The sequence below is a fragment of the Oryx dammah genome, unplaced genomic scaffold (assembly GCF_014754425.2).
Source record: "Oryx dammah isolate SB20612 unplaced genomic scaffold, SCBI_Odam_1.1 HiC_scaffold_23, whole genome shotgun sequence".
NCBI lineage: Eukaryota > Metazoa > Chordata > Mammalia > Artiodactyla > Bovidae > Oryx > Oryx dammah.
In genome coordinates, this window is record NW_024070207.1 from 94,060,649 (window position 1) to 94,073,510 (window position 12,862).

The following is a 12,862-nucleotide window of genomic DNA, read 5'->3' on the forward strand; positions in this document are numbered from 1 at the left end:
TTCTTTATATCTGAAAACAAAGACTAGAAGCCAGTGGTATGTCAGACAAAAAAGTCATGAAAATTGTAATCATAGTTAGCAGTTTATTTAATCCCATGTAATTAATCTTGTTCTGTTGTCCTTGCCTGATGATTGGGGATGACAGTGATAGTTTTTAAGAAGTTTGTGAAGTTTTTGTTAATGCTTGCTTGATTTGTCCTGTGAAGTGAGTGCCTTGATCACTGGAGATGGTAGAACATATATCCAAGTGGAAGAAACATTTTAAACTTTTTTTTTTCATTGTAAGAGCATCAAATCTGCCGCCAGGAAAGGCTTTATTGCATCAAATGAAAGTGAGGTTTGTCAGGGAGCCAGGAAAAGCCAAACGGCCGTCTTGGATTTCCCATAGCCCTGACTGTTTGATTTACAGCCATTCTTTATCCATTTTAAATTCCCTGATTTAGGAGAAGATGAGGGGTTAATTTTTGTAGGAGCAGAATGAGCTTTGTCTATGTGTGTCACAGTCTTCATAGATCATAGTGAAATAATACTCATTTTACCAAAGTAACAGTAAGTTTTGAAAGCAAATAAAAATCACTTAAAGATGAAGAAATTTACATAATCTGTTATTACAAGCCATATTCCAAGAAAAGTTTATTCTTTTAACAGGGAGAGAAAACCAAATTCCAGTTTGGTACCAGCTTATTTTCACTGTGAAACAATAGTTATTCACTTAGCCAAAGTAACAGTAAGATTTCAAATGCTGTTTAACATCTTAAGAAACTTGTACCATGCACAAAGCTCTCTTCTCGGGGTCCATGTCCCACAGACATTTTTTACGCTTTCTGTAAATACATCACTTGCTCAGTCAGGGAACAGGCACCTGTAAGTTTAGACTTAACTTCCTTTTCCCTTAATAGAATGTAATTTCATTTCTTATACCTTTTTACTGAAATCATATATCCTACTTTCCTTCAGCATGGACTATCCTTTATATAAGCATTCCGTAGATTGGTAAACATAAATCACCCAAAACTCTTAGGTCATTTGCATTTTCTTAAAAGTACCTTCACAATGTCTATGTTCATTAGATTAACAAATAAACATTAATACCAGGTATTAACTTAATAGTGAATATTTTCCAGTTCACATGAACCTGAAATTCATTCAGTTTGATTTTTTTCTTGACTTAAGAATTGTATGATTTTTAAGTGCTTACTTTTCTTTAGGCATATTAAATAGAGCCCATTGACAGAATAACCTCAGCAATATTATCCAAAGACACAGACACACACTGAGACATACATAAATCTGGACAGAGATCTCACAGTTTCCCGCTTGAGATTTAACATGTCTCTTTGCCCCTTTTTACCCTTGGCTTGAAGTCTTGCTAACTTGCTCATGGCTGGAGTCTCAGGCAGAGTGGGGTGTATGTTTCAGGGCATGGTAAGAGTTAACTTCAGGCTTTTTCCTAGGTATGTTTCTGTTTTCTCAGGCTGGGTCAGAGCTAAAAAAAGAAAAAGAGAGATTTTAACAAACCAGCTTTTTCCTAATTGCAGTAGCAAAAAGAACCAGTTTTGCTATTTCAAAAAGATTTCATTTTAAACAGTTTTTTTTTTTCAGGGTCTAAAGAATATCATGGCCATCCAATGTCAAAAATGTCATCTCTCTTTTTTGTAGTCATAGTTTCATAGATAACATTTAAATTAGAGAGTGCTCAAATTGGCTCTGATGACAGGGGCAGACTGACTGATGTTGTCGCAGTAGCGATTGTTCCTCTGGGGAGGTGGGATCTTAGTTTCATCAGAAGAATTTGGAGGAGTAAGGGAACTTGCAGAAAGAGGGGAAGCTTGGTTCCTTTCCCATTTTCTTCTCCCTCCCCCCAACGCTCCCCCCAAGAGGTAGGAGGAATGAGAAGGGGATTCTTTAGAATGTTAGGAGAGTTTTCCCAGGCTTTTGATTATAGGAGAAAGTCCTGGGCTCGGAAATTTGACAGAGAGGGAGAGCCAGAGGGAGTTGAGGGGATAAGGTGGCAACAGAAAGACGTATGTGGCATGAGTCCGAGTCAGACTAAGTGCCATAAGGTTTGAGCATGAGGAACAGCAAAAGAGATCAAGTTGGAGGATTGTGTTTTAATTTAGTGTCCCATTCAGAGGCCATTTTTCATATTTCCTCAATTTGTACCGGTTCCAAGTTTTGTTGCAAAAAGAATGTGAGCCTTTGCTTTCTAAGATTTTCAGGGTCAAATTTTTTCCAGATCCTGAGAATACAGCCTAGAGGTGAATCTCAGGGAGGTCCTTGAGCTGTACTCATGTACACTGAATCGGTGATGCCATCCAACCATCTCATCCTCTATTGCCCCCTTCTCCTCTTGCCCTCAATCTTTCCTAGCATGAGGGTCTTTTCCAATGAGTTGACTATTCACATCAGGTGGCCAAAGTATTGGATCTTCAGCATCAGTCCTTCCAATAAGTATTCAGGGTTGATTTCTTTTTGGATAGGCTGGTTTGATCTCCTTTCTATCCAAGGGACTCTCAAGAGTCTTTTCCAGCACCACAGTTTGAAAGCATCAATTCTTCAGCACTTAGCCTTCTTTATGGTCCAGCTCTCACATCCGTACATGACTACTGGAAAAACCATAGCTTTGACTATACAGACCTTTGTTGGCAAAGTGATGTCTCTTTTTTAAATATGCTGTCTAGGTTTCCCATACCTTTTCTTCCAAGGAGCAAGAGTCTTTTAATTTCATGGCTGCAGTCACCATCAGCAGTGATTTTGGAGCCCAAGAAAAGAAAATGTGTCACTGTTTCCACTTTTTCCCGATCTACTTGCCATGAAATGATGGGGCCGGGTGCCCTGATCTTTGTTTTTTGAATGTTGAATTTTAAGCCAGCTTTTTTACTCTCTGCTTTCATTCTCATCAAGAGGCTTTTTAGTTCCTCTTCACTGTCTGCCATTAGAGTGGTATCATCTGCATATCTGAGGTTGTTGATATTTCTCCCAGCAATCTTGATTCCATCTTGTGAGTCATCCAGCCCATTTCACATAATGTATTCTGCATAGATGTTAAGTAAGCAGGGTCACAATATTCAGCCTTGACATACTCCTTTCTGAATTTTGAACCAGTCTGTTGTCCCATGTCTGATTATAACTGTTACTTCTTGTCCTGCATATAAATTTCTCAGGAGACAGGTAAGGTGGTCTGGTATTCCCATCTCTAAGAATTTTCCACAGTTTGTTGTGATCCACACAAAGGCTTTAGTGTAGTCAGTGAAGCAGAAGTAGTTGTTTTTGGAATTGTGTTACTTTTTCTGTGATCCAACAGATGTTGGCAATTTGATGATCTCTGGTTCCTCTGCCTCTTCTAAATCCAGCTTGTACATCTGCAAGTTCTTGGTTTGTGTATTGTTGAAGCCTAGCTTGAAGAATTTTAAGCATTACCTTGCTAGCATGTTAAATGGTTGCATTGTACAGTAGTTTGCACATTCTTTGGCATTACCTTTCTCTGAGATTAGAATGAAAATTAACCTTTTCCAGTCCTGTAGCCACTGCTGAGTTTTCCAAATTTGCTGACATAGTGAACGCAGCACTTCAACAGCATCATCTTTTCGGATTTGAAATGGCTCGGCTTGAATTCCATTGCCTCCAGTAGCCTTTTCATAGTGATGCTACCTAAGGCCCATTTGACTTCACACTCCAGGATATCTGGCTCTAGGTGAGTGACCACACAATTGTGGTTATCCGCGTCATGAAGACCTTTCTTGTGTAGTTCTTATGTGTATTCTTACCACCTCTTCTTAATTTCTTTTGCTTCTGTTAGGTCCTTGTGGTTTCTGTCCTTTATTGTGCCCATTTTTGCATTAAATGTTCCCTTTGCATCTCAAGTTTTTTTGAAGGACTCTCTAGTCTTTGCCATTCTATAGTTTTCCTCTATTCCTTCGCACTGTTCGCTCAGGAGTGTTTTCTTCTCCTCGCTATTCTCAGGAACTCTATCAGTTGGGTATACCTTTCATCTTTGCTTTTTGCTTCTCTTCTTTTCCCAGCTGCCTGCAAGGCCTCCTCAGACCAACCACTTTACTTTCTTACATTTCTTTTTTCTTGGGGATGATTTTGGTCACCACCTCTTGTACATGTTACGAGCTTCTGTCCATCATGCTTCAGGCACTCTGTCTACCAGATCTAATCCCTTGAAATAATCCTTTACTGTCACCTTTATTTGATGCCCCAATTGGCCCATGTATGGACACTGAGAGCCCCTAGAAGCTCCCTCTTCTGACCTTTCACCATTAAACTATACACAAAGATATACCCTGCAAGGGCCAGCTTCCTTTTGATTTATTCCAGATTGTTCACATCCACCCCTGAACTTATAGGTGAATTGTTTTCTGGTTTATCCTTCCTGTTTCCTTTTGCAAAAGTATGGAGAGATATGCATATTTACTTCTTTCCCCTTTGTTAAACAAATGGGAATGGATGATTTACATATTTTTGTGTATATAAATAAGTAGGCCCTGGAAACCACCCCACACCACCTCATAGAGATCATCCACATTCTCTTCCTACAGCGACATAGTACTCCGTATTGTGGGTGTATCATCATTTATTTAGCCAATAGCCTTGATTGTCACACTTGAGTAGTTTCTACTATTTTGTAAGCATGAGTAATGCTGAGTATCCTTATGCCTGTGTATTTTCTTGTTACTGGTGTGTTTTAAGAGGAGGGCACTAAAAATGATATTTCTGGGTCAAAGGCTACATATTAATACAATCTAGTTTTGTTAGATACTGACAATTCACCTTCCATTGTGCATTCTCACAATGTTTAAGACTGTGTGTTACCCCCACAGCCTTGTCAACAGAGTATAAATGGCTGTATTGTGGTATAATTCACATATAATACAGTGCACCCATTTAAAATGTACAGTGGTTTTTAGTATATGCATAGATTGTGCCAGCATCACGGTAATCAATCCTAGAACATTTTCATTACACCAAAAAGAAACTCCATATCCATTAATAGTTCTTCCTGTGTCCCCTCCCCAGAGCCCCTGGCAACCTCTCAATGCCTACCTGAGTCTAAGGAGGTGCCTGTTCTGGACATCTCATATATGTGGCATTTTGGTCTGGCTTCTTTCACTTACCATTATGTTTTCAAGGTTTGTCCATGTGGTGTGTGTCAGTAGGTCATTCCTTTTTATGGTGGAACACTCATATACTATGGGGATAGACCACAATCTGTTCATCTGTTCATCAGCTGATGGATATTTGGGTTGTTTCCAGTTTTTGGTTATCGTGAATAGTGCTGCTGTGAACATTTGTGTACAAGGCTTTTTACATTTTTCATTTTTTTATTTTTGAAAAATTTTAAATGTCAGTATGTATACTTCGTTTACAATGTTGTGCCAATCTCCACTATATAGCAGAGTGACTCAGTTATACACATATAGACATTCTTTTTAAAAACTCTTTTCCATTATGGGTTGTCACAGAATATTGAGTCAGGTCCTTGTGCTACACAAAGGACCTTGTTCCCTATTCATCCTATATGTAATAGTTTACATCTGTAGTCCCAAACTTCCAGTCTTTCCCTGTGTCACTCCCCTGCCCTTTGGCAACTACAAGCCTATGTCTGTGAGTCTGTTTCCGTTTGTAGATGAGTTTGTTTGTGCCACATTTTAGAGTCCACATACAAGTTACATAATACGGTGTTTTTTTCTCACTTCACTCAGTATGACAATCTCTACGTCAGTTCATGTTGCTGTAAATGGCATCATTTCATTCATTTTTATGGCCGAGTAATATTCCATTGTATATATGCACCACATCTTCTTTTTATCCATTCCTCTGTCAATGGGCATTCAGGTTTCCACGCTTAGTGCTTCTGTGAACATAGAGGTCCATGTATCTTTTTTAATGTTTTTTTTTGTTATGGTAAAAGTCATCACATAATATAAAACATTCTATTTTAATCACATTTAATTGTACAGTTCAGTGGCAATAAATACATTCACATTGTGCAACTCTCAGCATCACCCCATCTCCAAAGTTTTTGACCTTACTAGACTGAAAGTCTGTCCCCATTAAACCAACTCCCCACCCCCAGGCCCCTGATAACTACCAATGTACTTTCACTCTTACCAATTTGACTATTCTAAGTACCTCTTTTAAGTGGAATCATACAGTATTTGTTTGCACCTTATAAATGCTACATTTTTAAACCTGATATGTCTTGGGCTTCCCCGGTGGCTCAGTGGTAAAGAACCTGACTGTCAATGCAGGAGATCTGGGTTTGATCCCTGGATCAGGAAGATCCCCTGGAGAAGGAAATGCAAACCCACTCCAGTATTCTTGCGTGGGAAATCCCATGAACAGAAGATCCTGGTGGGCTGCAGTCTGTGGGGTGGCAAAAGAGTTGGCTGTGACTTAGCGACTAAACAACAATGTATGTTCTGCAAATAGATTGTACCTTCCTTTCCCCCTGTGCTGGACAGTACGTTCTCATTAGATATTTATTTTATACATAGTAGCATATATGTGTCAATCCTAGTCTCCCAATTTATCCCTTCCCCCTTAGTGTCCATACATTTGTTCTCTTTGCCTGTGACTCTATTTTTGCTTTGCAAATAGGTTCATTTGTACCATGTACACAGATTCCACATATATGCATTCAGTTCAGTCGCTCAATCGTGTCTGACTCTTTGTGACCCCATGAACCACAGCATGCCAGGCCTCCCTGTCCATCACCAACTCCCAGAGTCCACCCAAACCCATGTCCACTGAGTCGGTGATGCCATCCGACTATCTCATCCTCTGTTGTCCTCTTCTCCTCCTGCCCTCAATCTTTCCCAGCATCAGGGTTTTTTCAAATGAGTCAGCTGTTCCCATCAGGTGGCCAAACTATTGGAGTTTCAGCTTCAACATCAGTACCTCCAAAGAACACTCAGGACTGATCTCCTTTAGGATGGACTGGTTGGATCTCCTTGCAGTCCAAGGGACTCTCAAGAGTCTTCTCCACCACCACAGTTCAAAAGCATCAATTCTTCTGCGCTCAGCTTTCTTTATAGTCCAACTCTCACATCCATACATGACCACTGGAAAAACCATAACCTTGACTAGATGGACCCTTGTTGGCAAAGTAATGTCTCTGCTTTTGAATATGCTATCTAGGTTGGTCATGTGCTTCCCTGGTAGCTCAGAAGTTAAAGCATCTGCCTGGAATGCAGGAGACCCGGGTTCGATCCCTGGGTCGGGAAGATCCCCTGGAGAAGGAAATGTATGGTTGGTCATAATGTTCCTTCCAAGGAGCAAGCGTCTTTTAATTTCATGGCTGCAATCACCATCCGCAGTGATTTTGGAGCCCAGAAAAATAAAGTCAGCTACTGTTTTCACTGTTTCCCCATCTATTTGCCATGAAGTGATGGCACCAGGTGCCATGATCTTAGTTTTCTGAATGTTGAGCTTTAAGCCAACTTTTTCACTCTCCTCTTTCACTTTCATCAAGAGGCTCTTTAGTTCTTCGCTTTCTGCCATAAGGATGGTGTCATCTGCATATCTGAGGTTATTGATATTTCTCCTGGCAATCTTGATTCCAGCTTGTGCTTCCTCCAGCCCAGTGTTTCTCATGATGTACTCTGCATATAATTTAAATAAGCAGGGTGACAATATACAGCCTTGACGTACTCCTTTCCCAATTTGGAACCAGTCTGTTTTTCCATGTCTAGTTCTAACTGTTGCTTCCTGACCTGCATGCAGATTTCTCAAGAGGCAGGTCAGGCGGTCTGGTATTCTCATCTCTTTCAGAATTTTCCACACTTTATTGTGATCCACACAATCAAAGGCTTTGGCATAGTCAATAAAGCAGAAATACATGTTTCTTATATATGCATATATTAATACACAATAATTGTTTTTCTCTTTTTGCCTTCACTCTGTATGACAGACTCTAGGTCCTTCCACAGTCTCTACAAATGGCACAATTTTGTTCCTTTTTATGAGTGAGTATTATTCCATTGTGTGTGTGTTTCTGTGTGTGTGTGTGTAGATATAGATAGATGGGGAAACAGTGGAAACAGTGTCAGACTTTATTTTTGGGGGCTCCAAAATCACTGCAGATGGTGACTGCAGCCATGAAATTAAAAGATGCTTGATCCTTGGAAGAAAAGTTATGACCAACCTAGATAGTATATTCAAAAGCAGAGACATTACTTTACCGACTAAGGTCCGTCTAGTCAAGGCTATGGTTTTTCCAGTGGTCATCTATGGATGTGAGAGTTGGACTGTGAAGAAGGCTGAGCGCCAAAGAATTGATGCTTTTGAACTGTGGTGTTGGAGAAGACTCTTGAGAGTCCCTTGGACTGCAAGGAGATCCAACCAGTCCATTCTGAAGGAGATCAGCCCTGGGATTTCTTTGGAAGAAATGATGCTAAAGGTGAAACTCCAGTACTTTAGCCACCTCGTGCGAAGAGTTGACTCATTGGAAAAGACTCTGATGCTGGGAGGGATTGGGGGCAGGAGGAGAAGGGGATGACAGAGAATGAGATGGCTGGATGGCATCACGGACTCGATGGACGTGAGTCTGGGTGAACTCCGGGCGTTGGTGATGGACAGGGAGGCCTGGCGTGCTGCAATTCATGGGGTCGCAAAGAGTCGGATACGACTGAGCGACTGAACTGAACTGATATATATATCAGATATATATATATATACTGATCTATCTATCTATCTATCTATCTATCTATATACATACACATACTACATCTTCTTTATCCATTCATCTGTTCATGGACATTTAGGTTGCTTCCATGTCCTAGCTATTGGAAATAGTGCTGCAGTGAATATTGGGGTTCATGTTTTTTTTTGAAATTATGGGTTTTTTCCTGGATAAATGCCCAAGAGTGGGATGGTTGGGTCACATGGTAGTTCTAGTTTTAGTTTTTTGAGGAACCTCTGTACTATTCTCTTTAGTGATTGTACAGATTTACAGTCTCACCAACAGTCCAAGAAGGTTCTCTTTTTCCATATTCTCTGAAGCATTTATTGTTTGTACAGGTTTTGATGATGACCATTCTGCTGGTGTGAGGTAGTAAGTCACTGAAATTTTATTTTTTAAAGAGCTTTACGTTTCATTGGGAAATGCTTGCAGAGTGTTAACAGCGCATGTCAGCGTATGTCGCTCCATACACTCTATTAGCAGTCCCCATTTCATGGAGGACAAGGTGCTTCAGTGAAAGATCAGTAGGTGGCAAACTTCTGTAATCCGTAGACAGAAGAAGGCCTGCAATGGGTAGTTCCCCTTCTAAAGAAATACTTGGGATTTGTACTTCTTTAATGAGGTATAGGTGGTATTGGTTTTGTGTGTATGTGTGCATGTTACATTTTGAAAGATACTGAATGAAAAATGTTTCTTTACAAATAGGTGTGAAGACATTTGCCATTTAAGCTGAATAAGTATGTATCAAAATCACTTGGCCAACCAATCAGTCCTGAAGGTCATCTGTCAGTGCTATGGTTATCTCTATCCCTGTGGGAAAGAGGGTGAAATAGAACATCCCTAAATTCACCTTCATTTCCAGTAATCTGTGGTTGGAGATGCTTCACTGTGACCTAAGTCTGCCTACTCTCAATGTCTTGTGACCTGGAAGCAGATGTATAGTTTCCAACTATACTTGATTGGCTAAGGTTTCAATTAGATTTTTGGAAGAAAATTTTGAGAAGAAATGTTGAAGGATAACCAGAACATTTGAGTAAGTCCATTGGAGTACAAAACGTAGGAGACTGTAAAATCACCTTTTGTTTCCTAACTGAAAACTTGGAATTAGTGTTAACTTTTTTTCTCATTCCTGAGATTCTTAAGACTTTAAGTTTATGCTGACAAATTCTGGGGAAAAATTATTTCTTCATTTATTCTCTTGGAGAATCATTTTATACTTAAAAGGCAATACAGTCTCTACAAATGGCACAGTTTTGTTCCTTTTCATGCCTGTGTAATATTCCTGTGTGTGTGTGTGTGTGTGTGTGTGTGTGTGTGTGTGTGTGTGTACCACATCTTCTTTATCTAATCATCTGTTCATGGACATTTAGGTTGCTTCCATGTCCTAGCTATTGTAAATAGTACTGGATAATAAACCTTATTATCCAAGGTTTTTGCTTTTCGTGGTTTCATCTGTGGTCGTGGTGTTTTAGTCATGTCTGATTCTTGTGATCCCATGGACTGTAGCCTGCTGGGCTCTTCTGTCCATGGAATTTTCCAGGCAAATTACTGGAGAGGGTTACCATTTCCTTCTCCACTTACTATAGTTTTCATTTGCATTTCTCTGAAAGATGTTAAGCATCTTTCATATGTTTGTCAGCCAGGCAAGAACACTGGAGTGGGTTGCCATGCCCTCCTTCAGGGGATCCTCCTGACCCAGGGAACTAAACCTGTGTCTCTTATCTCCTGCATTGGCAGGTGGGTTCTTTACCATTAGCGCCACCTAGGAAGCCCCAATTTAGGGCTACCACCCATCTTTTGATTGGGATTTTTTTTTTAATATTGAGCTGCATGAGTTGTTTGTATATTTTAGAGATTATTCCCTTGTCAGTTGCTTCATTTGCAAATATTTTGTCCCATTCTGAGGGTCTTCTTTTCATCTTGTTGATGGTTTTCTTTGCTGTGCAAAAGCTTTTAAATTTAATTCGGTCCCATTTGTTTATTTTGGTTTTATTTTCATGATTTTATGGGATGAGTCAAAAAAGATCTTGGTGCAATGTATGCCAAAGTGTTCTGCCTTTGTTTTTCCTTTAAAAGTCTTATGCTGTCTGGCCTTATATTTAGGTCTTTAATCCATTTTGAGTTTATTTTGGTGTATGGTTTTAGGAAGTGTTCTAATTTCATTCTTTTACATGTAGCTGCCCAGTTTTCCCAGCACCACTTATTGAAGAGGCTGTCTTTTCTCCATTATATATTCTTGCCTCCTTTGTCAAAGTTGAGGTGGCCATAGGTGCATGGGTTTATTCGCTGGGCTTTCTGATCTGTCCCATTGACCTATATTTCTGTTTTTGTGCCAGTACCCGATTGTCTCTGGGCTTCCCTGGTGGCTCAGCTGGTAAAGAATCCGCCTGCAATGCGGGAGACCTGAGTTCAATCTCTGAGTTGGGAAGAGCCCCTGGAGAAGGGAAAGGCTACCCACTCTAGTATTCTGGCCTGGAGAATTCCATGGACTCTATAGTCATGGGGTCACAAAGAGTGTGACACAACTGAGCAACTTTCACTTTTCACCCTATTGTCTTGATGACTGTAGGTTTATAGTATAATCTGAAGTCAGGAAGCCTGATTCCCCCAGTTCTATTTTCCTTTCTCAAGATTGCTGTGGCTATTTTAGGTCTTTTGTGTTTCCATAGAAATTGTACAGTTTTTTGTTCTTATTCTGTGAAAAATGCCATTGGTAATTTGATAGGGATTGCATTGAATCTGTAGCTTGCTTTGAGTAATTATTGTCATTTTCACAATATTGACTCTTCCAATCCAAGAACACTGTATCTCCCTCCATCTGTTTGTGTCTTCTTTGATTTCTTTCATTGGTATCTTATAGTCTTCTCAGGGCACCTTTTTTTGCCTCCTTAGGTAGGTTTATTCCTAAGTATTTTATTCTTTTTGTTGCAGTGATAAATGAGATTGTTTCCTTAATTTCTCTTTCTGAGTGTTTATTGCTAGTCTATAGGAATGCAAGAAATTACTGTGCATTAATTTTGTATCCTGCAACTTTACTAAATTCGTTGATTAGCAGCAGTAGTTTTCTCGTGTCATCTTCAGGATTTTCTGTGTAGTATGTCATCTGCAAACAGTAACAGTTTTACTTCTTCTTTTCCAATTTGGATTCCTTTTATTTATTTTTCTTCTCTGGTGATGTGACTAGGACTTCCAAAGCTATGTTGACTAATTAGACATCCTTCTCTTGTTTCTAGTTAATCCATTTTAGTGACATGTTATTGCTTGTGCATGCCTGCTCAGTCACTCAGTCATGTCTGACTCTGTGATCTCCTAGAGTGTAGCCTGCCAGGCCCCTCTGTCCATGGGATTCTCCAGGTAAGAATACTGGAGTGGGTTGCAATTTCTTTCTCCAGGGGATCCTCCCAACCCAGAAATCGAACCTACATCTTCTGCACTGGCAGGCGGGTCCTTTACCCGCTGAGCCATCTGGGAAGCCTCATAGTTGCTTGTAAGTGAACCCACCTGTAATGTGGGAGACCTGGGTTTGATCCCTGGGTTGGGAAGATTCCCTGGAGAAGGGAAAGGCTACCCACTCCAGTATTCTGGCCTGGAGAATTCCATGGACTGTATAGTCCATGGGGTTGCAAAGAGTTGGACAAGACTGAGTGACTTTTACTCACTCAGACTCTTAATGATCCTTTCTATTTCTGCAGTATCCCTTGTAATTTCTCCTTCAGCCTTTCTAATTTTAGTGATTTGAGTTCTCTCCTGTTTTTTCTTAATGTGTCTGGCTAAACATTCATCAGTTTTGTCTTCTCAAAGAACTAGCTTTTAGTTTCGTTGATCTTTGCCAATATTATGTTTCAATTTCATTTATTTCTGCTTTGATTTTTATGAATTCTTTGCTTCTACTAACTTTGGGTTTTGTTTGTACTTCTTTCTCTAGTTGTCTTAAGTATAAGTTGAGGTTGTTAATTTGAGATTTTGTTGTTTAGAATTTTATTGCTATAAACTTCCCTCTTAGATTTGCTTTTACTACATCTCATGGATTTTGTGTGTTTTCATTGTCATTTGTTTCTATGTGTTTTTTATTTCCTCTTTGACTTCTTCAATGATCTCTTGGTTATTTAGTGGCATATTACTTAGCCTCCATGTATTTGTGTTTTTTACAGTTTTTTTCCCCTGTGAAAGTGA

The 12,862-nt window shown here is 39.7% G+C and overlaps 1 protein-coding gene across 2 annotated transcripts in view; it reads right to left on the reverse strand.

The window, feature by feature from the left end:
• Window positions 1–650: 650 nt before the first annotated feature.
• The window catches only part of ATP6AP2 (ATPase H+ transporting accessory protein 2), a 44,275-nt gene continuing 32,063 nt past the window's right edge, over window positions 651–12,862 (reverse strand). Inside the window, exon 10 of one of the 2 annotated variants that reach the window (XM_040266184.1) lies at window positions 651–1,486. In XM_040266184.1, coding sequence (XP_040122118.1) covers window positions 1,481–1,486 — 6 coding nt within the window. In that variant the 3' untranslated portion in view covers window positions 651–1,480. Of the gene's footprint in view, window positions 1,487–5,823; window positions 5,861–12,862 lie in introns of those variants that run through there. The other variant, XM_040266183.1, reaches the window with a different exon arrangement.